The following is a 24,872-nucleotide window of genomic DNA, read 5'->3' as shown; positions in this document are numbered from 1 at the left end:
TTGCAAACTTGCCTTTATCAGGTTAATAGGATTGTTACACTCTTCTGGTAATCACAAACCATCTGAATGTATTTTATTAAACCATTCCAGCAATTGCACCAATTCACAAATGCCATAACATTCGTAACTTCGGTGCACCTCTGTGGTGTTTGTGAGTATCAGTTTGCAAAATAAACATAATTTGTTGTCACTTGCATTAACACACATTAGGCTACTATGATAGTGAGATCTATTCATTGTGAACAGGGGACTTAAACAGAGTAGTCAGATGCAAGGAAGACTATTAAGGTCCAGAACAAAAATGATTCTTGTCCTGTACTCTAAACAATCCCTCTTGCATCTGAAACTTTAGGGAAGAGCTGAATAGCAAATACACATTAAAGAGAATGAATTGTTTAACTTATTTTTGTTAAGCATTAGTTCTTTACATATTGTTGGTGCAGGTTAATGTCAGAGTAGAACAAATTGTTCATTTTTCATCTGTATTTGCATGTACAATTACTAAATGTATGTACTTATCTTTGTAAAGTGCTTTAAGATTATGGAACAAAAGCACTAAATAGAAGCTAAATATTGTAAATTGGGCAGATGTAACTATGCACTAAACCGAGGGAGGCTAGGCTGCCTGTGCTGGAAAAGGCTGCAGTAGCAGTAATTACTGCACAAAGGCAGAGTCCTTACACATTTAAATGTGCAATACACAGAAAGACATAGCTACATACATCAGTTAGGTAAAACTGACTTGCCAGAGCTGTATTAAAATTATTTGCTCAGTCCGAAGAGTTATCTATCTACTTACCTGAAAAAAATGATCAGATCTGCACCGAGGGAATAGTACGAGGAGGGAGATTTTAAATGCACCACTGCCTTTGGTTGAGCTGCATCCAGTTAGGTCTCAACTAGATTTTAGATATGCTGGGGTGATTGCAGCCAAGTACGTTACATTTAAGATGAACCCTTGTCTTCCACATTTGTTGAAGACAAACGTGGAGGCATTAGTTCTATACCTAGATTATCACCCTTTGAGAAGGGTGCCATCAATCCTTGCCAGGTGGGGGTGAGACCATGCTCAAAAAAGCAGAGTTTCCTCCTAGTTGTGGCCTAGTCCTTTACCTATCCTTTAAGTAAGATAATCGAAAAAGTAATGGTAAAGACTGTCTCTTGTGGGGATTGGGATTGGCCTTTTCCCTGAGAAGTTGGCATTTTTCTTATTGTATAAGTGATTGTTTTATATAAATGATTTGGGCACCAGTGTATACATATAAATAATATGGGCTATCTTGAAGAGAAAAAGGAGTGGGAAGAGGAATTTCTTAATAAAGGCCCCGATTTTTAAAAACTATTTACTAGAATTACAAGTTTTGGCTGAAATAACAACAAGTACTTGTGGCACCTACTCTCTAAGGTGCCACAAGTACTCGTTCTTTTTGCTGATACAGACTAACACGGCTACCACTCTGAAGTTTTGGCTGGAAAGCCAGTGATAGCCCTTAATGCCTTCCTCCCTCTTTTGCTGTCCGCTCCCAACCCCCCCTTCCTACAAAGTTAACCTCGGAGGTGCATTTTAGCAGCGTAAATATAATAATTTGTAACGTGCCCCGTTTTCTCTGTGCTGTTGCATAGACAGATTCTGGGGCTAACTCCAGGATATGGAGTCACACCATATGTGTCATGATTCAGGGGTAGCTGCACCTCTGACCCTGCTTCCAGTCTCACTGGGTGCACCCTCCTCCCTGCTGGTGCTAGGCCTCTTGCCTGCACCTGTTCTGGGGTGGAATCCCACAATGCTTCCACTCTGACTGCATCTCAGCTACAGTCCCCTGGATACCAGTGGTGATTGCTCAACAGGCCTGACTGGGTTCTGCAATCTGCAAGTCTTCCCTTTGTGATCCATGACCAGTAGTTAATACAGTGACCCAAAATAGCCTTGTCATAGATTCTAAGGGCAGAAGGAACCATTGTGGTCATCTAGTCGGACCTCCAGTATAACACAGGCCATAGAACTTCCCCAAAATAATTCCTAGAACAGATCTTTTAGAAAAACATCCAATCTTGATTTAAAAATTGTCAGTGATGGAGAATCCACCACAACCCGTGGTAAATTGTTCTAATGATTGATTTCGCCCACTGTTAAAAATGTATATTTTATTTCCAGTCTGCATTTTTCTAGCTTCAATTTCCAGCCATTACATTGTTATACCTTTCTTTGCTAGATTGAAGAACCCATATTAAATGTTTGTTCCCAATATAGATACTTAAAGACTAATCAAGTCACCCCTTAGCCTTCTCTTTGTTAAGATAAATAGATTGAGCTCCTTGAATCTCTCACTATAATGCATGTTTTCTAATTCTTTAATCATTCTTTGGGCTCTTCTCTGAATGCTTTCCAATTGATCAACATCCTCTGTGAATGGGCACTAGAACTGGACACAGTATTTTGGCAGCAGTCCCACCAGTGCCAATTACAGAGGTAAAATAACCTCTCTATTCCTACTCGAAGTTTCCCTGTTTATGCATCCCAGGATCATATTAGCTCTTTTGGCCACAGCATCACACTGGAAGCTCATGTTCGGCTGATTATCCACTGCAACCCCCAAATTTTTTCAGAAGCACTGCTTCCCAGGATAGAGTCTCCCACCCTGCAAGTGTGTCCTACATTCTTTGTTCCTAGATGCATACATTTATGTCTAGCCATATTAAAACATATATTTTTTGCTTGTACCTAGTTTTTCAAGTGATCCAGATTGCTCTGAATCAGGAGCTTGTCCTCTTCATCATTTACCACTCCTCCATTTTTTGTGTCATCTGCAAACTTTATCAATGATTTTATTTTTTTCTTCCAGGTCACTGATAAAGAGGTTAAATAGTGTGGGGGTCAAGACCCAATCTCTGCAGGACCCTACTGGAAACAGACCCTCTTGATGATGATTCCACATTTACAGTTACATTTTGAGACCTTTCATTTAGCTAGTTTTTAATCCATGTAATGTGTGCCATGTTAATTTTATAGTGTTCAGACTAGATGATCATAATGGTCCCTTCTGACCTTAAAGTCTATGAGTCTATGAGATTGTTGTTTGGCATTGTAGTGGGGCAGCTGCCCCACTCCGATAGACAGAGGTTAAAAGCAGCCAAGCTAGGCTGATAAGAGGGCTGGGGGCCAGGAGCTGGGAGGAGTCTCACTGTAGCCCTGGAGTGGGAAGGGCTAGCTGCCTGAGAGGAAGGTACCTGAACTGGAGCAGTGCTGGGGAATAGGGCAAGGGAGCTGGGGAGCTCCAGCCTGGTAAAACCCCAGGCTGCAGACCTTATTGAAGGCCTATGAAAGGTACTGGGGCTGCAGAGATGCAGCCTGGGAATAGGCAAAAGAAGCAGGTCCTAACCCCCTGCCAATGATGAGTGGCCATTACGGATGGCAGGCTGCCCCAGGGAGCGGGGGCTAGATGATGACTGGCAGTAGCCACTGAGGCAAAGTAGGTTTAGAGGGTTGGGGGTTCCCCTGGGAGGGAAGACACAGAGTGTTGGGGTACTGCAGTGGCACCCGGGATCCAGGAGGGTCATGGGGCATGAGACAGGCGAGCCGCCGGCCAGCAGAGGGTGCTCCGAAGCTGGAAAAGAGCTGATTCCCAAGATGACCAGCAGGAGGTGCCACGCCAGTGAATCTCGACTTCGCTACAGGCATGCTGTGCCTTCATGCCTTGGACTTGAAAGGATAGACACATTTAGCTCCTGGCCTTCCTCATGACAGAAGCCGTACAAGCCAGCTCTTTGGATCCATCCACTGGTCAGGCCCCAGGCAAAAGAAACTTTAGAAGTCCCTAATGTGCCCATTACCATTATTGGGTTTTGAGTTAGAACACTAAGTCTAGTTTCACTTCCAGATCTTCTCCAGTGCCAAGGAGGCTGGTTCTGTCATCTGAACCTTTATCTCAGGGCATGTGTGGTACTCAGGAATTCAGTGCCTTTTCTAGCCAAAAACCGGCTGGTGCTATCAGTGCAGGTTCTTCAGTGCCGAGTCAGTTCCATTGCTCTGGAAGTTTCCAATTAAGTGCCTTTGTGTCAGTGCTAAGCTTTCCTCAGATCTTGGTTCTCCATCAGACCTAAAGTTTAGGAATGCCTGTGTTCCCTTCTCTGTGTTTGGAGTTGTGGTGGGCATAGGGGAAATGTTAACCTATGTTAGGGAAAGGTAAAGTACTGTGATGTTATAAGGTCATCCTGGCATCCATACAAGGGCAGAGTTACGGTTGTGTGGTTGTGTTGTGTGGGAAGTATTCCCTTAACTCTGCATTTCCTCATGCTCTAACCTTTGCTTTCATAGTGTCTAATGCTCTTTTAAGAGAGAGGTGCTGAGTCTGTAACTGAGCAGGTTCTGCTTCCAAAGGTTTGGCTTTGCCTTATGCATGTCAAAAGCTCTTGTTCCAGAAGGGTCGGAGGAGCAGAATACAATATTGTGCAGCAGCAACCTTTACACTGTTCCTTGTACGTCAATATATAATTATGGACAAAATATACACATCTGGAAGAGGCGGTTAATGTACCCATATTCATTGATGACATATTTGCCTAGATAACATATTGACAAGTAAGAACCTACTCTGATGCTCTGTGCCTGTTCCAGAGAGCTGTGTCTAGAATTATAGAATAAGTGCCTCTATGCACACATACAGTGATGGCTGGAGAGTGGGCAGAGCACACCAGCAAAGTGGACACACTGAACTGTTTCAGCAGTAATAGACATACTTTTGTTGTGCTGCTTAACCTTGGAGTAGAACAATTTTTTTAGTCCCTCTGGGGTTATAGAATGCTACTTCTTAAAGGGAGTGATCCCAGAACATCCACCCTTGATTTTTCACTCATGCACAGGAAAAATATGAACTTCTGGAGGCAATGGATTGAATAGTTTTGTTATCTCTATGGCAACAGTAAACAGCAGTTCCTAATGCTATGGCTGGTGCTAATGCTGACTCTCAATACCTCTCTGTTCCAGCAGCCAGTGTCTGGAAACTTCAGCTCCCTCTAAAAAACCAATGGCATTGTATTTTTAAGCAAATATAACTTTTTACAACAGGCTATATATATATATATATATATAGCGTGACAAATAGAGAGGCTAAAGAGAAGGGGGGGATGGTCAGGTGGGAATTGATCCTAGGTGTAAATATAGGCCAGATTTCTATTCCTTGTGCAAAGCAGTGTAGAAGCAGTCATAGTTGTAAAGCCCTGTAATGAATTACAAGTGGCTGCCTGCAAATCTCAAGAGTCAGGATTGAGTTGTCTGACTACTATCTCTCCAGCAGCCCTACTTGAATGAGCTTTAACTGGTCCCTCAAGCAACAGTTCTGCCAATGAATAACAAAGAAACAGCGTGCTCCTTCTTTGGACAAAATTCAGTACATCTTGAATAAAGCAAAAAGCTGGATGGGCTTTTTTAAAATGTTTGTTCCTGGTAAAAACTAATGGACGTGATCAGATACAGTTTGTGAAAGGAAATTTTCCTGGTATTTTATTTGTATAGTTATACCCATGAAAGTACAACTTATTTTGAAAAAGGAATTTGCCATGCTGCAGTTTAAAAATCTAGAAGTTCATCCTAAAAGAATCCTTAGCAAGCTGCCTTTGTGATGCATCTTAGCAAGGAAATTAAAAGGTGTTTCTGACACTAACTATATAACAGCCAGTGTATAGATAAATCAGTAAAAAATTATACAACTCATTAGCACAAAATCCTAACAGCTTCTATGCCAAGTCACACAAGGGACTTTCACAATACAATGAAGAGTTACCTAACATCAGAACAAAGGTTACACAGTGGCAGATAAGTATATGGGCCCACACCATCCTCTCCTATGGTAAAACCGGAAGGAAATGGCTTATTGGGATGAAATCTCTGTGAGCAGCCATTTACAGAGATCCCATGAGGGAGGTGGGGTTGCTCCCCTACCAGAATAGGCCATGGGACCTGGCCCAAACCTGAGAGTACTCAAGGTTCTATTGGAGGCCATCTGTGGAGAAGCTCTGTGCTTCCACACCAGCTCTGGCCCCTGCCAGCTGATACCACACCTGCTGTTAGAGCTACATTACCAGGGATGCCTGCTGCCTGAGGTTGTCCCCAGATCACTGAGTGGGAGGTTCCATAACCTGAATTATTTTCTCTGGGGAAAACTCTGCAGGGCCAAAGGTGGCATAAGATACATGCCCCTTACCACACCTTTCCCCTGCCCATTCACTCTCCAAGTCTTCCTGAGGGCTGATGTTAGGCCCCAGGAAAGGCCTCCCTGGGGGAGGGTGGAACAGTGTGGTATGGGGTAAATCCATACATGGAGGGTCTCCTCTGGGCATGGATTTCAAAAGGGCAGGCTAGGCAAAGAATGAGAAATTTCTTACCTGATAATTTTCTTTTAGCAGTTTCTCTTCTTATTCATCTCTAATGGGTTAAAAACTCCACCAGAGAGGTCCTTTGGGGCCATCTGCCTGTCCCAAGTCAGGATAAAGGAGGAGGGTTGGGCGTGGGGCTAGCAACTCCACCCCGTAAAAAAATCAACCTGCTATAGAAACGCCAACAATAGAGATAACAGAGACTTTTAGCCTGGAAAAAGAAGGGTCTTCGACTCGAAGACGCATGACGCTGGGTGGTGAAAGTCGTGAGGAAGCCACTAAGCTGATTACCCTTCTTGCAACCAGGAGGATTAACCAGCTAGAGCAAATGGCCCAGGATAAAGGACTCTGGAGATCTGTGGTTGGCGGCCCATACCCCGACTGGGGTGACGGGCATGAGTGAGTGAGTGAATGGGTTAAACCCCCCACCCTCACCCCTCCAGAATTCCGAGGCAGTCCAGTGTTGTTTCTGGAGGCTCCAGGACTAAGCCCCACCCTTCTGTACAGGCCACTGGAGGAGTTCTTCAACAGCTGTAGAAATACAACAGCAACTGATTATTAGCATTAAGACAACCTGATACAGTGTGTTAAATTAACCTTAAGACAATTATAAATATCTAACTCTCCCTCTAGTCATTTACCAAACTACCAGGGTGGGCTGAATGAGGAGAGAAGCTGCTAATGGAAAGAAAATTATCAGGTAAGAAATTTGGCATTCTCTTGCACAGCATCTCTCCTCATTCATCATTAGTGGGAAGCATCAAGCAGTGACTCCAAGAAGTGGGGGGAGGGAATGTTTTAATTATTATTATAGTTGAATAATAGGCAAGTATGGAAGTTTCCCTCCATAAAGAGCCAGAGCTCTGTAATCTAAGGAATTATGTGGGAACCAACCCAGTAGCAGCTTCCTGTGGAGGAATGGAAACTCACTTTTGCAAATCTTCCTCAGATGAGGCTTGTACACTTTCCCTCCAGTGCCTCTAAAGACTTCTGTGATGCCTAGCATGCCACCTGGTGCAGGATTTTTGTGTTTTGCCTGGAGCAATTTTGATGCCTTATATGACCTTGACATTTTGGATAGCATTAGATGAACAGGACACAACTGGTGCATGTACTCCATGTGCTTAAGATATATTTTAGAGCACTAGGAATACCCATTTATGCCACAACCTTCCCAGGTTTAGAACAAAACAACAGGAGAAATGTTTCCCTGGAATTGTGGAAAGAGAAACTTATCTTGATCAGAAAGGTTTCTGGAGCTATAAGAGTAACCTTTTCCTCATGACAACAGCAGTGTGGCTCTTGTACAGATAGGGGAACTTTTTAATTCCAAAAGTTGCAGTTCAGAGGTAATGGCAACTAGAAAGGCCAGATACAAGCTTGTGTTATCTTGTTATTCTGATTAATCTTGGCACCTGATACTCAAATGGAGAATCGAATGTGCCTACCTATGGAACATCGCTAGGGCCCGTTCTTCGAGTGCTTGTTCGTGTTAATTCCAATCAGATGTGTGTGCATGCATGTGCACAGTAGCTGGAAGATTTTTCCCCTAGCTGCATCCGTGGGGTCGACCTGGGCACCCCCTGGAGTCACACCTTCATGGTGCCCAATAAAGGACCCTGCCGACCTGCCACCCCCTCAGTCCCTTCTTACTGCCAGTGACGGTAGCTGGAACTTCCCCTTGCTCTTGCTTCAGCAAGTGGCTTAGCAGTACTTTCGGTTTTTGCTGCAGATAGTTCTAGTTGGTTAGCATAGTTAGTTCACATATAAGTTTCAGTTACGGGGGGTTCCCTCCCCCCATTTTTCTGCCCACCCTTATTTGTCACCGGGGCATGCCGCGATCCCTGGGCTTCAAGACTTGCCAGGACTGCGCAAATCGCATGCCTAAAAGTGACTCCCACACCTCCTGTTTATGGTGTCTGGGGAGGGAAACAGACTGCTGCAAGATCTGTCGGGAATTCCGACTGAGAACTCTTAAAGAGAGGGAGCAGCAGCTTAAAATACTCCTCATGGAGGCATCTCTCCAACCTCAGTCGGATCCAGGTGCGGGGATCCCAGTCCCAGTACGTCTTCTTTGGCATGGCGCACTCCAGTGCCGTCTTCGAGAGATCCGGCGTCAAAGAAAGACACTGCCAAGGAGACTCCGGCACCATCATGGAGCCTCTTGGGGGCACTCCAGCCTTGGGCACCGGTCCCAATTGCCAGCGCAGAAGAAGAAGAAGATGGAAAGAGACTGATCCCCCTCAGCAAGATCAAGGGACCAGCCATCAGTGGCAACTCAGTCGGGTCACGGCTCCGAGGCTCAGACTGGGGCTACATCGACACCTGCCAAAGTGAGGCAGTCGAGTCTGGGCCCATCATGCTCACCAAACCCCTTGGAGCACCGGCTGCTCCCATCCACTTCGGAGGCTTTTGAGATGGCGCAGGACCTGCTGAGACTCACACACCGTTCTCGCCCCCAAGGCAGGAGGATGCACCAGAACTGCAGGCTCCATCTCGGCACCCCGTTCAGTCAAAGGGAAAGTCGGAGATGATATCATGCTGATCTCCGTCACCTCAGCACCCCCCACTGCCAGCACCTACATCCATGGAGCACCGTTGGTCCCCAGGCTCCCGATGCTCTACATAAAGAGGTGCAGTGCCGCCCTGGACCTCCTATTCTGAAACATCAGAGTCGAAGTCAGACTTCTACCGCTCTGACTATAGGAGTAGCAGGAGGTCCAGCCCAAGGCACCATAGGGGGTCCCGCCTGATGCAGTTCAATTATCTCCCTCAGAACAGGATGCAGAGAGAAAAGTTTGAGACACCTTTAATGACTGCTTGGAACAGCTAGTCCTGGAACCCACCAGGGGAGAAACAATTCTTGATTGATACAGGATTTGGTCCAAGAAGCAAATGTAGATGAACCACTTAGTAATAATGACCATAATGTAATTAAATTTAACATCCTTGTGGTGGGTCGGGGTTTGAATTCCAAAGAAACCCACCACAGGAGCATTTACCTTCAAAAAGAGGAACTACATAAAAATGAGGAGGCTAGTTAAAAGGAACAGTCACAAAAGTGAAATGACTGCAGGTTGCATGGAAACTTTTAAAAAAAACATAATAAAAGCTCAAATTAAATGTATATCCCAAATTAAAAACATTGTAAGAGGAGCAAACAATGCCACCATGGCTTAACAGCGTAAAAGAGGTAGTTAGAGGCAAAAAGGCATCCTTTAAAAATTGGAAGTCAAATCCTACTGCGGAAAATAGAAAAGCGCATAAACTCTGGCAGGTCAAGTGTAAGAGTATAATTAAGCAGGCCAAAAGAGAATTTGAACAGCAACAAGCAAAAGATGCAAAAACTAACAGCAAAAAAACCCAAAAAACCCACAACCAACCAAAAAACTTTTAAGTACATCAGAAGTAGGAAGCCTGATTTTTTTATCAGTAGGGCCACTGGATGATCAAGGTGCTAAAGAAGCACTCACAGAAGCCAAGGCCATTGTAGAGAAGCTAAATGAATTATTTGCATCCGTCTTCACATCCTCTGCAGTGACCCTCTGCCGAGAGGGAGTTTCCCATACCTGTGCCAATCTTTTTAGATGACAAATTTGAGGAACTGTCCCAGATTGAGGTGTCATTAGAGGAGGTTTTGGAAAAAATTGATAACAGTAATAAATCATCAGGACCAGATAGTATTCACCCAAGAGTTTGGAAGGAACTCAGATAAGAAATTGCAGAACTACTATCTGAGATATGTAACTTATTGCTGAAATCAGCCTCTGTACCAGATGACTGGAGGACAGCTAATGTGATGCTGATTTTAAAAAAAACAGATTCCAAAGGGGAGCCTGGCAATTACAGCCCGGTAAGCCTAACTTTAGTGCCAGGCAAATTGGTTGAATTATCAGAATACATAGCTAAAGACAATTTATTAGGGAAGACTCAACATGGTTTCTGTAAAGGGAAATCATGTTTCATCAGTCTGTTAGAATTATTTGAGGGGATCAACAAACGTGGATATAGTGTACTTGGACTTTCAGGTCCACTCATGGATCAGTAACTGGTTAAAAGATAGGAAATAAAGTGTAGGAATAAACAGTCAGTTTTTCACACTTGAGAGAGGTAGCTAGCAGGGTCCCTCAAGGATCTGTACTGGGACAAGTGCTATACAAAGATTGAAACTAAAAACTTCAGTGGTGTGGTGTTCACCCGGGCAATGTTGTTGGCTCATTTCCTCAAACTACCCAGGCAAGCATTATTTGGCTGCACAGACAACCGCTCATGTTTTTTTTCTTTATTGGGGCATGTTCACAGTAATCCTTTCAGCAGAGGCGGCTCCAGGCACCAGCGCAGCAAGTGCATGCCTGGGGCGGCAAGCCGCGGGGGGCGGGAGGGCGGTTTGCCGGTCGCCATGAGAGCGGCAGTCAGGCAGCCTTCGGCGGCATGGCTGTGGGCGTTCCGCCGGTCCCACGGCTTTGGCGGAAATTCGGCAGCGAGTACAAAGGCGCGGGACCGGCAGATCACCCACAGAAACGCCACTGAGGCCGCCTGACTGCCGTGCTTGGGGCGGCAAAAAACATAGAGCCGCCCCTGCCTTTCAGACTACACATGCAAAGAAACGAACACACATTCTTAAATACCATTCTCAATTTGGGTCCCCCAAAGATTTAGTGGGTATCATGCCCTACCGGGGATAAAACTTGTCAGAGTGAGACCATTTTGACCCACATCAAAGCAATAGTTTGCTCTCTAGATCTGGGCAAAAATAAAATAAAACACCAAAAACTCTTTGAAAAAGTGGTTATTTTTGGGGCTTATATTTTTGCACCCCTCTTGCACAAAAAACCCCAATTTTGGTCTCTACTATAGGTTGATGTAGCCTCCCAATTCAATGGCGCACTGTCCCCTCCCACCCACCAAAATGCCACAGGTTTGGGCAGGAGCGACATTTCAGATTTTGATGCGGGGAGCCCAGCAGGGGCCCAGGGAGGTCACATGGTCACTGGACGCTTGTGGAGCTTTTGAAATGGCAGAGAACTTTATTATGCCAGACAGGGTCGCTCAGAGGATTCAGGGGGCTTGGGGCAAAGCAATTTCAGGGGCCCCTTCCATTAAAAAAAAGTTGCAATACTATAGAATACTATATTCTCGTACGGGCCCCTGCGGGGCCTGGGGCAAATTGCCCCATTTGCCCCTTCCTCTGGGCAGCCTTGTTGCCAGAAATAATTTGGACAATCTTCTCCTCCAATTCTGTACTCGGATTGCACAGATATCCTGGTAAACAAGGAGGAGAGGGGAGAAGTTAGCTATGTAACCCTTCTGCCATGTGATGTAGGCAGCAACAACGGCTGGGTTCAGTATCTGGGGGGGAGGGGGGGGGGGGTCCTCTTAACAATACCGACTAGAACTGGCTTGAGCCGGTAATCTGGGAAAACTGAACACTACCCCTGGCCGCCGCTAAGAGGCAACAGGTCACCATGCGCAAGTCCCGTGTATAACAAAAGGAAACTTTTATTAAAGGAAGAAAACACCATTAAATTCAGAAAATACTGCAACAGTGATGTGACGGGACTTGCATATTTGAACGTGACCAGCTCAGTCACAGGTTCAGGGGCCCGCCCAGTCACTGCAGCTCTCTGTGGGTCTGGCCAGGGAAACGGCCTCAAGCCCGCAGCAGCCCGATCGCTCCAAGGGGTTAATCCTGAACTGTCGCTCACCCTATTTTCCTTCCTGATTGGTTAAGTCTGTTCCGAGTTTACCGGGCCTTAGCCACTTAGTGAGACGTTGCTGGGCAGGATAGTATGAGGGCGGGCGCTGCCTGCCTGATGTTCCCATTGGCCGTCCGTCACGCCATGTTACCGGGTAACCTGTCACTTTTTCTATGGTGCTGTGTTTGGCTGCGGAGGTTGAGCTTGGAGCTTTATGATTGGCTAGAGAAATGTGATTTGTTTTTCGATTGGCTGTCGTGCTACCAGCCTGGATTTTTGATTGGCTGGAGAGAGCTGTTGCTAGGCGGAGTAACCCGTGCTGGGACTTTGCCCAGGCAAGGCGGGAGCGCAAGAGAATCGGGGTCAGGTGCGGGGCGGTGGGGGCGAGGGCTGCTTCTGTGTCCTTCCTCGGCCCCCGTGATGGCGGTGGGCGCAGCTCACCCGTGAGCCCCAGTCAGAGCCACCACTGAGCCTGGCCCTGCACCCTCAGAGGTACCAGTCTGAGCGTGTGGCTAGGCTGACCAGACAGCAAGTGTGAAAAATCAGGACGGGGTCGGGGGTAATAGGAGCCTATGTAAGAAAAAGCCCCAAATATCGGGACTGTCCCTAAAAAATCAGGACATCTGGTCACCCTACGGGTGGCTTTCAGGGGACTTAGAGGGGTCGAGCTTTAAACAGAAGGTGTGAGGCAACCTTGGCTCCAGTGGGGTGCGGTATCACTCGAGTCCCACCAAGCCCCAAAGAGCTCACAGCGTAAGGGGCGGGTGGGTGGGTGCAGTGGGTGAGCCGAGGGCACATTGGGATTGGGGATGCGCTGGCAGAGCTGGGTGTGCAGGGTGTGTGTGTGCCCAGCAGAGCGAGAGGATGTGGAGTATGTTGGGGTGCACTGGCAAAGCTGGCATGTGCCAAGCGTCCCTCACTTGAAACCCCCAACAACTCTATCACCCATCCCCATTTATCTCTCTTCCCGTAACCCCCTGCCTGTTGCTACAACCCCAAGCCCCTATTTCCCCAGTCCTCTACCTCATAATACCCCACTCCCCAGGAAGCAGTCACATCTAATTTCCCCCCCAAAGACTTGGATTACATCCTGCCTAAATAAAATTGCCACCCATGACCCACAAATAGAGTGACCAGGTGTCCGGTTTTCGACCGGAACACCTGGTCGAAAAGGGACCCTGCCAGCTCTGGTCAGCACCTCTGACTGGGTTGTTAAAAGGCCGGTTGGTGGTGCTGCAGCGCTAAGACAGGCTAGTCCCTACCTGTTCTGTCTGGCACTGCACTGCGCCCCGGAGGCAGCCAGCAGATCCGGCTCCTAGGCGGGGGCACGGGCTCTGTGCACTCTCCCCACCCCGAGCACCGGTTCCACACTCCCGGCCAATGAGAGCTGGGGAGGGGGCAGTGCTTGTGGGCAAAAGCGGTGTGTGGAGCCTTGTGCCCCCTCCCCCACTCCCCTTTCCATATCACAGGGAATTAATTGGATTACAGTGCATGCTCTTTGCAATATTCTGTGGACCTAGGCAGCAGGAGGTTGGGGAGTGAGAACTGGAATATAGCCAGAGAGAGGGAGGGACGGAAGCAGAGACTAGCTAGTGCAGCAACTGAGGATCTGGTGAGATAAATGCTTAAGCAGACTACAGTACAAGCTTCTCTCTTTGGTAGCACATATTGGGAGAAGGAGGTTGTGAGCTGTGTTGCCATGGGAACTGAAGCCCAACCACCAAGAGAGCATACCAGAACCAATGGTCTAGTCTAAACTAATCATGGTTGAAAAGTATAATGAAGTTTTATGCCAATGATTATTTTCTGCTAGAAGCCATGGTAGCAGGGAGGGGGAGGAAATGCAATTTCAATGAGAGCTGCTGGGAGTGCTGAACACTTTGGAAAAAATTAGGTCACTTTTTAGGAGTCTAACTTTAGGGGCACCCATTTTTGAATCTTGCCTGGGGTATCTAGAGGTGGCAGATAATGAGCTGGATCCTCAGCTGCTGTAAATCAGCATAGTTCGATTAAAGTCAATAGGACGATGCTGAACGACACGAGCAAAGGATCTGCTGCAATACCTCCCCTAAACTGTATATGTATGAGGTTTTAAAAAGCAATTTGCTCAGGGTGAGTGGAAGTTTTGTATGGGATACTGAACTCAAAAGGGGCCATTCTCCCTGGCCCACTGAGCTGCTGCTCTTTCAATCAGAAGGAAGGAGAAGACCAGAGAGAAAGGAGTATGTGGATAAGCACGCACATTGGTATGTAGGAAAAAGAGACAGGGGACTGATATTTTGTGGGGAGAAAGGAGAGACAAAAGTATTAGAAATGAGAACAGTTGTGAGGGTGGAGCAGAAGACAGGAAAGGGAGTAAAGGGATAGTAGGAGAAGGAAGGAAAGAAAGAACAGACACTGGAAACAACACAGAAAATGATACACAAGTATAGTTAGGAAGAGATGCAATGTAAAACAAAGTGAGACACGTTACATTTAACAATTTATTGAACAGTTGAAATGTAATATTTTACAAGTAAAGACAATACACCAACTGTTCAAAACTGTTTTATTCCTTTAAAACTGTTAAGAGACATGGTGGCACAGGTTTTTTCCACCCTGGCTAGTTAGCTTAGTTCTTGGAGTAGTAGGTACAGGATATATTTTTCATGTACTGCTCATCTCAATATAATCATTGTTCATGTTTTCTCTAGTGGGGATTTCTTCCTCTGTTTCATCATCTTGAACCACAACATTACTGACTTTTAAAGATATTTAATGGCAGAAATATGGGTCTTTAGTAACAATGGATGAATCGCTGGAATAAGTAAAACTGTCTTGATCATTGAAACAGACTCGCTTTAAGTCCAGTTTACTAGATTTATGATCAAGGGGTCTTCTGCTTTTAGTAATAATGCAAAACTTAGCTTTTTCATGCATCAACTTTGAAAAATATCAAGAAAATTGGAGGTAGGCGCACAATATATATATACTTTTTTATATATATTTTACTCTATTTCATCTACAGAAGAGCTGTACTTACAACATATTGATCTACTAACAACTCAGAATGCCCCAAGTTGCTGTATTATTTAATAAAAAATTCAGTGCATTGTATTGATAAGTTTCCCCTACCATATAAAACACACACTACAAATCTCTTGGCACTATTAGAGATATGTAGTATTTTTTAAACTCAAACACAATGGAATAAAAGCAAAAACAAATTAGGCAAGTGCCTAATTCTGCAAACCTAACATAGGTAAATCTTACAGTGAATTAACAGTTTTCCCTGTGTCAGGACTACAGAACTGGGCACAAAACAGATGCGTCAGATCTGAACATGCTAATGGCTACTTAAGAAACATTTAAAAACATAAAATACACGTAAAAGAGAGAAAACACAAAACAGAATTCAGGAAACGCTTTGGTTAAAATACATCAGAGAAAATGAATGGGATGAGACTCAGAATAGCTGTTGTAACAACTAACATTCAGGCAGTTCTGTCAAACTCAAGAACACCGCTCTGTATTTCCTTTGCTAGTTACAAATGAAAACAAGGTATGGCTTATATATTTAATTTAAAAGGAGACTATATTACTATGTGGTGTTTCTCCAGAGACAAGTGCAATGTGCCTGATATTTATAAAATACCTTTATAGTTTATATTTAAATTGTAATTAAGATTTTTCACATCCTAACCCATTTAATGGGAAACCATTAAAATGTTATGTAAACAAAATCATTTCCACAAACTTGCTTTAATGTTTTGTTCAAATCATATAATTTTTCTTTAAAACATCTAGATACTGCTGTGTTGCCCTGGAAACTGGATCCTGATCCACATTTAGATTTTTTGAAGATCCATCAGTAGATCCTACAGGAGAGACTCTTACAGATCCAGTTTCAAGTTCAGCTGTGGCTAGAAAGAAGAAGAAAAACAAATGACCATATATGTTCTGTGTTATGTTGTGTGATAGTTTTACAATAGGCTTTGTCATAAACCCATTGAATTTTTTCCCATTGACAGTGGTGGGCATTGTATCAGGTCCAGAGACAGCAGATACACATTTTTAAATCAATACAAAGGAAACTTGATGAAAATGACATAAAAGGGACATTCACAAAGGAAGAAACCATATTTTTTAATTATAAAAGCAATACATTAGCCTTTTTGCTAATCAGTAAATAACTGTTAGTATTTCAAGGGCTATTGAAAATAATAGGTCAAATCCACAGATGCTGTAAGCACACTAAATTCCAATGAAGACAACGGCATGACAATTGCTTATTCTAGTGATAAATTTGGAAGAATATCAATTATATACAATAATACTGATTAAAATAAGTGTGAGAGGAGAAGTGGTTTTTGAAGTTTGTGAAAAATCTGAAAAGAGGATTTATTGTATTTTTGTTAATCCTATGTGTGTGTTATTTGGGAATTTCTGCAAAATTGATTTCAGATTAAGACTTTTTGGTGGGGGAATTACATAATCTGTACAGCACTTTGGTAAGTGGGCAGTGCTTGCAAAAAGAACTTTACTAAATTTGAAAATTAGTAGAAACAGCAATGGTATACAACATAACAGCTTAATACTATTTTTGAATTATAACAAAATCATAAATTATATTTAGGAACACTCAGTTTTTGAAAAAAAAATGTTAACATGCTCTGACAAATTACCTTGGTCAAGTTCTTTAGTGATACTTTTTTCTAGTTCCTGCTGCATCTGAAATTAAATATTAACAATATTTACATATAAACAGTTTAGGGTAGTTCGTGTCACAAAAATATTGCTATATATTTAAAAACAACTACAGAGTGTAAATAAAAGTGAAATGAAAATCCTGAACAGAGATTTAGTTTTGTTTTGGAGAAAATCTTGATTAGCTGATTCTTCATAGTCTGATGGTTGAACAATACCAGCAGCATCGTAAAACAATCTATACCTTCAGAGACATCATAGATGTGTAGGGCTGGAAGGGACCTTAAGAGGTCATCAAGTCCAGCCTCCTGTGCTGAGGCAGGACCAAATAAACCAGACCATCCCAACTGACTAGATGGTTGCTAATTAGCCTCTTCTGTCCCTATGAAGTATATTTACAAACTATAATTAACTACTCTATAGGTCAGAGGAGTGTAGGGCTCATGGCTTTTACACCCCTTCATGCACATGCTGCTTAATAAACCATCCTTACTAGTTGTTGGCTTATTAATGTATTTAACTAATGATAAATGATTCATAATTTAGTAGTTAAAAACATACAAACAAGCACAATTAATTAGTAATGGAGGGATAAATTCTATCTTCAGATATGTGAATAAAATCACAATTAAATTCAGGGGTGGATATATGTATCTAATTCAGATCTGGGCAAACTACAGCCCGCGGGCCACATCCGGCCCGCAGGACAGTCCTGCCCAGCCCCTGAGCTCCCGGCTTGGGAGCCTAGTTCCTGGCCCCTCCCCCACAGCCTCACCTCGCTCCATGGGCCGCATCTGGCCCGCTGCTCCCACTGGGCAGCGTGGGGAGCGCAGCTGGCTCTGGCCGGGTGTCGTGGCTGCAAGCTCCTGCTGCTGGTAAGGGAGCGGGGGAGGCGTTTGGATAAGGGGGTGGGATCCCGGGGGATAGTTAGGGGTGGAGGGTCCCAGGAAGGGGTAAGTCAGGGGACGAGGAGCAGAGGGCAGTTGGATAGGGGGTCGAGTCCCAGGGGGGTGGTCGGGGGGCTGGATAGGGGTTAGGGCAGTCAGGGGACAGGGAGCAGGGGGGTTGGATAGGGGGTGAGGGTCCTGGGAGGGGGCGGTCAGGGGACAAGGAGCAAGGGGGTTGGATGGGTTGGAGGTTCTGAGGGGGGCAGTCAGGGGGCAGGAAGTGGGAGGGGGTGGGGGCCAGGCTGTTTGGGGAGGCACAGCCTTCCCTACTCGGCCCTCCATACAGTTGCACAACCCCGATGTGGCCCTTGGGCCAAAAAGTTTGCCCACTCCGATCTAATTCTAGGTTTAGCCTTTTAAAAATATGATGCCCGGTCCTGCAACCCAACAAAGCTACTGTTGCAAGAATAAGTTTTGCAAGATTGAGTCCTTAAATTATATATAAAAATAAAACATCAGTATTTAATTTAGCTGCTATAAAAATGTACAATATTAGTTTACTGCAAGGCCCTCAGATCACATTGAGAACCTTCTCTCTTTGTGGAAAGATGCAACACTCATCTCTTTTTGTCATCCTTCTTCTAAGGATGGTGAAGGTTATGGGATTGGAGAACAATCTGCACCTTTGTATTAACTGGCTTAAATTAACTAGGGGGAACAAAAAGGTGTGTTCCTCTCTCAAGGGAATTAGTTACTGTCGCTTTTACAGTTTTGATTACAAGCTCTTCCTAAACATTTAGTTTATTCATACCCATGGTACTGTGCATTGTTATTTATAACTTGTATTTCTGTAGTGTCCACAATAGACTTTCCATTAAGACAGTCAATGACCTGAAGAATTTAAAATCTAAAAAGACAAGACACAACAACTGCCAGCATATAAGAAAGCATAATTTTGAAATATATGGAGCTAGCACACAGATATAACAGTGATGAATACCTCATGAACAGTAATTTTACAAATGATGAGATTTACTCATTCAATATTCTGAGAAACAAATGGAAAAATTTAAATACTGGTTAATATCCTTTTTTTTCTTTACAAGGTTAATTTACTCACCGTTCGGCATTTTGGGAAGAAGAAACTGCTTCAGTAAGAGAGTAAGACAGACACAATTGGGGAAAAAGTAAGAGAGGAAGAACCCTCCAGAGAGCACAGAGTTTAACTGGTACTGAGCGGCAAGGCACTCTAAACAGTGGAATATGCAGATAAGCTTCTGTCAGGTCTGCTGGAGAGATTGTAAAAAATAATGGAAGCTAGAAACCCATTCTGAATTTAATTCTTCTTTGTTGACCTGTTCAGCCTCTTGAGGTCTAAGATGGCTTGGACTCTTCCTGATCTTTCCCTTACTAGGAAGAATATGGAATAGAACCCTGAAAACATTTGGTCTTGAGAGAGAGGCTCTACTATCCATAGCTCTGGGAGATGAGAGATCTACTTCAGGATGGCTTGCTGTGTCTTAAGGCTGGAGAATGGATAAAGATGTAGAAGAACCTGGAGCACCAGAGATTATCAGTGTTGTACTCTAATGTTGACAGGAACCATGTGTCTAAGTATCTTCCAGGAGTATTTCTGGGTGGAATCAGGCATAGTTGCAGCCATACTGACTGTTTGGATCGGAAACAAGGACTGAACTTGTCCCCAGATCAGGACTTGCCTGTGGGTTACTGGTTTAGTGTTTACCCTGGAATAAGAAAAGTCCCTTATCTGGTGGCCTGTGTTGTGGGTAGCAATGAAAGGAGCTTTTGTATAAGAACTGTAGTCCTTTTATCTTTTCTGATATAGAGAATAAATACTTTCACTTCCACCTTATCCCAGTGTCTAACTAAACAGGATTCCCATCTGAGAAGTTGAGGCACAGGGGGATTTGCTTTGAATAGTTTTGCACAGCCTTTTGCTGCCAGCTTCATGGAGTCCATGGATCCATCTGCCACAAATGTAGTTGCTAGGGATAGTTTCTTCAGTGTTGACTTGAACTTATCATGGGCTTCTTGTGGTCCAGGCTTTTCAACTCACTGCACCAGGACGTCATGGCTCTAGTGAAGAATATGCTTGCCAATGAGTGTCTATGGGTTTATCTACACAGCAATTAAAAACCTGCCAGGTGGGAGGGTCTCAGAGCTTGGGCTGCAGCCTGAACCTGAAGGTCTATACCGTAATTAAACAGCCCCTCAGCCTGAGCCTTGTGAGCCTGAGTCAGCTGGCACAGGCCAGCCTCGGGTGTCTAACTGCAGTGTAGACAAACTCTATGGATCACTGAAGAAGTTTCAAAGTTCTATCTAAGGGTAGCTTCCATCTTCTGATCTGCAATGTCTTTTGGGAAGAAATAATTGTTGGTAAGATTAGCACAAATTTTTACTTGGGGAGTTTCTGTTAATCAGCTTTAGGGAGAATAAAGAACCTTTGGCTTTTAAAATCCTATGAAACTCCAGGGCTTGTTGACAGCTTTTTTTTGTCTTTGGTTGGGAGTTTCTTATCCTTCCCCAGGAAAGAGGAGTGGAGGATGAAAAGGGAGTCAGAAAACTATTGACACCAAGAAAAAATGAAAAACAAAACTATAAAAAAATACAGACTTAAATGATTAAGTATTGAGGTCTAGACTGATAGGCAAAAAGGAAATGAAAGGATCATCATATACAATATATACAGTACCGTAGCATGACACTAGTCCATACTCAGTAAATGCACGACTGATGGATTTTTCCAGGATTCATTGGATTAGATAACTATAAGGCAGTCCTCGTGAGAAACTCCAAGAGTGGATTTTACAAAAGAAAGACTAAGTTTGAAAACAACTTTTTACTTAAAAGATAAAAAATGATCTCCACCAACCCCTGCTGTTTAAAGACAGCCATGACTCAAATATAATAAATATGATTCTGTACATTCCATTCTTCAGTACTGATCAATGGTTTCATTTTAGATGTTGTCAGGGTTACACACAAATATATAAAACACAGCAGTACTGTCTTGCTAATTTAAATAATTATGCTATTCACTTTTGTAAAGTATAGCAAAAGTATAAACTGAGTTTTTAAATTTGCAATATTATGACAATCCAGACAAAACTTGTTCTTAATTGAAATTAAAATTTAAACAATACAAACAGAAAAACGTGCCCAGTACAAAGAACTACATAGTATTAAGCAATACTGACTACACACCTGGCCATGTATCTGGTTGCAGAGAAGAGAAGGAAGAAACAGACTTTTGATCAAGGAGCTGAAGAAGTAAGAACAAAAGCCAATAAGTTTATAGGTCTTGGAAATCAGAACTGAAAAATGACCCGTAAATAAATGAAGAAAATAAAATTACTTAGGATTTTTGAATACTATACTACAAGAGAGTGCAGATGGAAAAAGACTGGAAATAGAATTGAAATTTAGAGATAAAATAAGGAGATTCCACCTATTTTCACAGATTAAAAGATGTGCTTTATAACTATATTGACTCGTGTTTGGCAATAGAGATCACTATTGTTTTCTAAGGTAAATTGTTAAAGTTTATTTTTATTAACTATGTTTTAAAATATTCATCTATTAGTTTTATGCATAGCCCTTTGTTTACTAAGGCCTCAGTCCTGCAAGGAACTCCGCATGGGCAGATCTCCCCTAAAGTCATTAGAGCTCCTTAAAAGATTGGGGCCTATTGGCTAGAACCTATCCTAGTGAACAGTGTGCAGGTATAGCACGCCATACACAGATCTCCCTCTGCCCCTGCACAAGGGAGGGCAATGCATACTCCTCACTTCCTCCTGACTACAGAGAAGCTCTGCTGTTGGGGATCCAGAGAGCTAGGAAGAGTTGAGGTGGGCTAGCAAGTTTAAACCTACCTCCCCCCATAACATTGTAAGTTATCTAAGTTACTACAGATGCAGTTTGCAGTGGATTTCCCAAGTACTTATAATTGCTGTTTCTTAAGAATAATGTATTTTTAATATGAAAACTGTGTTATTTATCTGTAGTTTAGTATTTAAGGCTGACCAATGTGGGTCGTTAACATGTACATATTTTTTTGTTTCCTTTTCAAAAGGGTTCTATATGCAGCGTTTACATTTTGAGGTTACTAATGAATATAGTATTTATTCTGGGTCAGAGTTAAGGTGGTTGTGATGTGATTAAATATGCTTTTTAAAATACTTGATATGAATAATGAGTTTATGTTTCTGATATGCCCAACATCAGATTTATGAGGTTCTTAACTAATAATTTCTTTGGTTTTAAGTGCTTCGGTTTTTAGATGATGTGACAGGTAACTACCTTGTTATCTTTTCTTTTGTGTAGTGCAACTGGCCCACGAGCTGCCCGAGCTGCTCAGGCAGCTCCCAGGCCAGCCACACGGGCTGCTGCAGAAGTCACGGATGTCAAGGAAAGTCACAGAATCTGTGACTTCCATGACCTCAGTGACAAATATGGCGCCTTAATTATCATCCCCAATTTACAGGTGACCTAAGCAACCACTATTGAAACAATGTGTATGAGAGGCATGTAAGAATATGTACTGTTTCTTTAAATCTGTGGAGGAACCTTGGAAAGTCAGAATTTGGGGAGGTTTGTAGGAAGAAGCTCAATAGCAAAGAAGACAAACACAGGGTAGCTGTAAGATTAGTCCAATTTTCCTTATTTAGTGTTAGAAGAAACCAACTATTTTACCACATCCCACTTTTGAAAAATCACCCAAGGATATTGACAAAAAATATTTTCTATTGCTACTCACTGCTGCCTCAAATCAGCTCCGCTGATAGGTAATTCATATCTGATTTTCAAATAGCACCAATTTTTAAAACATTTTATCATTCTTGTAGTTGAATGCTATTTCTTGCATAAACCAATGTCAAAATCTACTTAAGTTTCAATTTTTGTGAGGTAATGTAGGGTTACCATTCGTCCGGATTTACCCGGACATGTCCTCCTTTTTGTGCTAAAAATAGCGTCCGGGGGGAATTTGTAAAGCACTCACAATGTCCGGGATTTCCCCCTCCCCCGGCACAGCAGAGCGAGCGGCTGGGAGGGCTGCAGGAAAGTCCCGGGCTGGACTCCGGAGCAGCTGGAGAGGAGCTCCGCCCTGCATTCTGAGCAAGTGTCTCAGCACAAAGTGCAGCCCTCCCCTTTTGCAACTGGGAGCGGTTTCTGCCATGCAGGGTAGCAAAACGGGAGCGAGAGCACTTTGTGCTGATACAAGGGCAGCTCTCCCCTGCAACCCGGTCCGGACCAGGGACCGGGTTTTGTTGTGCAGGGCCAGGGACCGGGTTTTGTTGTGCTGGGGAACTCAGCCACGTGTCCGGCTCGCACAGAGCCCAACACCCTGTTCTGAGCAGCAGGGTAAAGGGGGGCAGGAGAAGGGGCAGGGAGGTTCTGGAGGGGGCAGTCAAGAAACGGGGGGGGGGCTTTTTGGGGGGAGTGGAGAAAGTTTTGGGCAGTCAGGGTACAGGTAGGGGGTAGGGTCCTGGTGGGCAGTTGGGGGGGGGTCTTAGGAGGGGGCAGTTAGGGGACAAGGAACAGGGAGTCTTAGGTAGGGGTGGGGTTCTGGAGGGCAGTTAGGAGCAGGGGTCCCAGGAGGGGGCAGTCAGGGGACAAGGAGCGGGGGGGGTAGGGGGCTGGGAGTTCTGGGGGGGAGCTGTCAGGGGGCAGGGGTGGGGAGAGGGATCGGAGCAGTCAGGGGACAGGGAGCAGAGGGGTTTAGATGGGTTGGGAGTTCTGGGGGGGGCTGTCAGGGGGCAGGAGTGCGGAGAGGGATCGGAGCAGTCAGGGGACAGGGAGCAGAGGGGTTTAGATGGGTTGGGAGTTCTGGGGGGGGCTGTCAGGGGGTGGGGAGTGGTTGGATGGGGCGTGGGAGTCCCAGGGGTCTGTCTGGGGGTGGGGGTGTGGATAAAGGTTGGGGCAGTCAGGGGACAAGAGGCAGGGAGGCTTAGATAGTCCTGGGGGGCAGTTAGGGGCAGGGGTCCCAGGAGGGGGTAGTCAGGGGACAAGGAACGGGGGGAGGGTTGGGAGGTCAGGGGGGGCGGGAAGTGGGAGGGGCAGGGGCGGGGCTAGGGCGGGGCTCCTCCCGTCCTCTTTTTTGCTCGCTGAAATATGGTAACCCTAGGTAATGTAGACAAATACAAAGAAAAACACTTTTCTAAAGTTTCAGAACGGTATTGTTAAGATATTTTAAAGTTCTTGAGATTAAAACAATCAAAACAGTCAGAAAATGTTCTAGCTGAAAATGGAACTTAATCTTAAAAAATCTCTAAGAATGGAAAATTCCCTTCTTTGCATTAGAAAAGGGATCAAAAATCAATCAGAATGGGACTGTGGTTGTAATCTCTAAACTATGAAGAGGCTATCACATCAAAATAATAATGAACACTTGTGGAGCTCACATTGGAATTCTGCTTGACTACAGCAACACAGGATCTACCACTTGAGCTAAGGAAAATATCAGTTTGCTGCCATCTAGAGAAATACCATTATGTTTTAAACTACAATCAGAAAAAAAAAAATGCAACATGCTTTACTCCACGGGACAGTGCCCAGGTCTGTTCCCACTTTAGTCTACAGGAAAGAACTCACATTGATAGCAGTAAAAGGATGATTGGGCCCACAATGCTCCACATGGATGGTGGGTGAACCTCCGCTTTGGAGAGGCTAATCTGCTGGAGGTGCCCCCTTCCGCCCAAGGCTCCGCCCCCTCTGCATGCTGTAGCTCCAACCTCCCCGCATAACAGGAGGAGCCCTCCTGAGGCCCCTCCCCATGGTTGAGGCCCTGCGCCTGCCCACCCCAGCCATGCCATACCAGGCCATCCACCCCCGTGAGCGCCAGTCAGGCCCCAGCCATGCCGGACCAAGCCCCCGCCCCCCGACAGGCCGAACACTGGGCTGAGCCACCCCCCGGACGGGACGGGCCCTGTCCCCCTCCCAAGTCGGGATGCCAGGCCAGCTATGACCCCGCTGAGTGCCAGGCCAGCCCCATCCACACAAGCTGGGCCGAGCTGCCGGCCCCCCTGCACCCGGCAAGCTTCCTCCCCGTGCCCAACCAAGTGAGCCACCTCACTCCCCCACCAGACCCTCCCCCCGCCCCTGCTGGCTCACCCTGTTCCCGCCTCACTCCCCCACCCCTGAAGAGGAGGGAGCAGCAGCAGGCAGGCAGCAGCAGAAGGCAGGGGCCTGGGGAAATAGAAAGGGACAGGGC

The 24,872-nt window shown here is 44.8% G+C and overlaps 1 protein-coding gene across 8 annotated transcripts in view; it reads right to left on the bottom strand.

Annotated features, from left to right (window-relative positions):
- Positions 1-14,537: 14,537 nt before the first annotated feature.
- Positions 14,538-24,872, bottom strand: part of ANKRD26 (ankyrin repeat domain containing 26) — a 171,412-nt gene continuing 161,077 nt past the window's right edge. For 7 of the 8 annotated variants that reach the window (XM_054023494.1, XM_054023501.1, XM_054023508.1 and 4 more), the window contains 2 exons: positions 16,733-16,778; positions 14,538-15,970 (listed from right to left, as the gene is read on the bottom strand). In XM_054023494.1, the coding sequence (XP_053879469.1) occupies positions 15,822-15,970; positions 16,733-16,778 (195 nt within the window). In that variant the 3' untranslated portion in view covers positions 14,538-15,821. Of the gene's footprint in view, positions 15,971-16,732; positions 16,779-20,866; positions 20,925-24,872 lie in introns of all 8 variants that reach the window. The other variant, XM_054023541.1, reaches the window with a different exon arrangement.

This window comes from Malaclemys terrapin, chromosome 1 (assembly GCF_027887155.1).
Source record: "Malaclemys terrapin pileata isolate rMalTer1 chromosome 1, rMalTer1.hap1, whole genome shotgun sequence".
NCBI classification, from domain to species: domain Eukaryota; kingdom Metazoa; phylum Chordata; order Testudines; family Emydidae; genus Malaclemys; species Malaclemys terrapin.
Note: the sequence above shows the minus strand (reverse complement) of the source record. Positions and strands in the feature narration are given on the sequence as shown.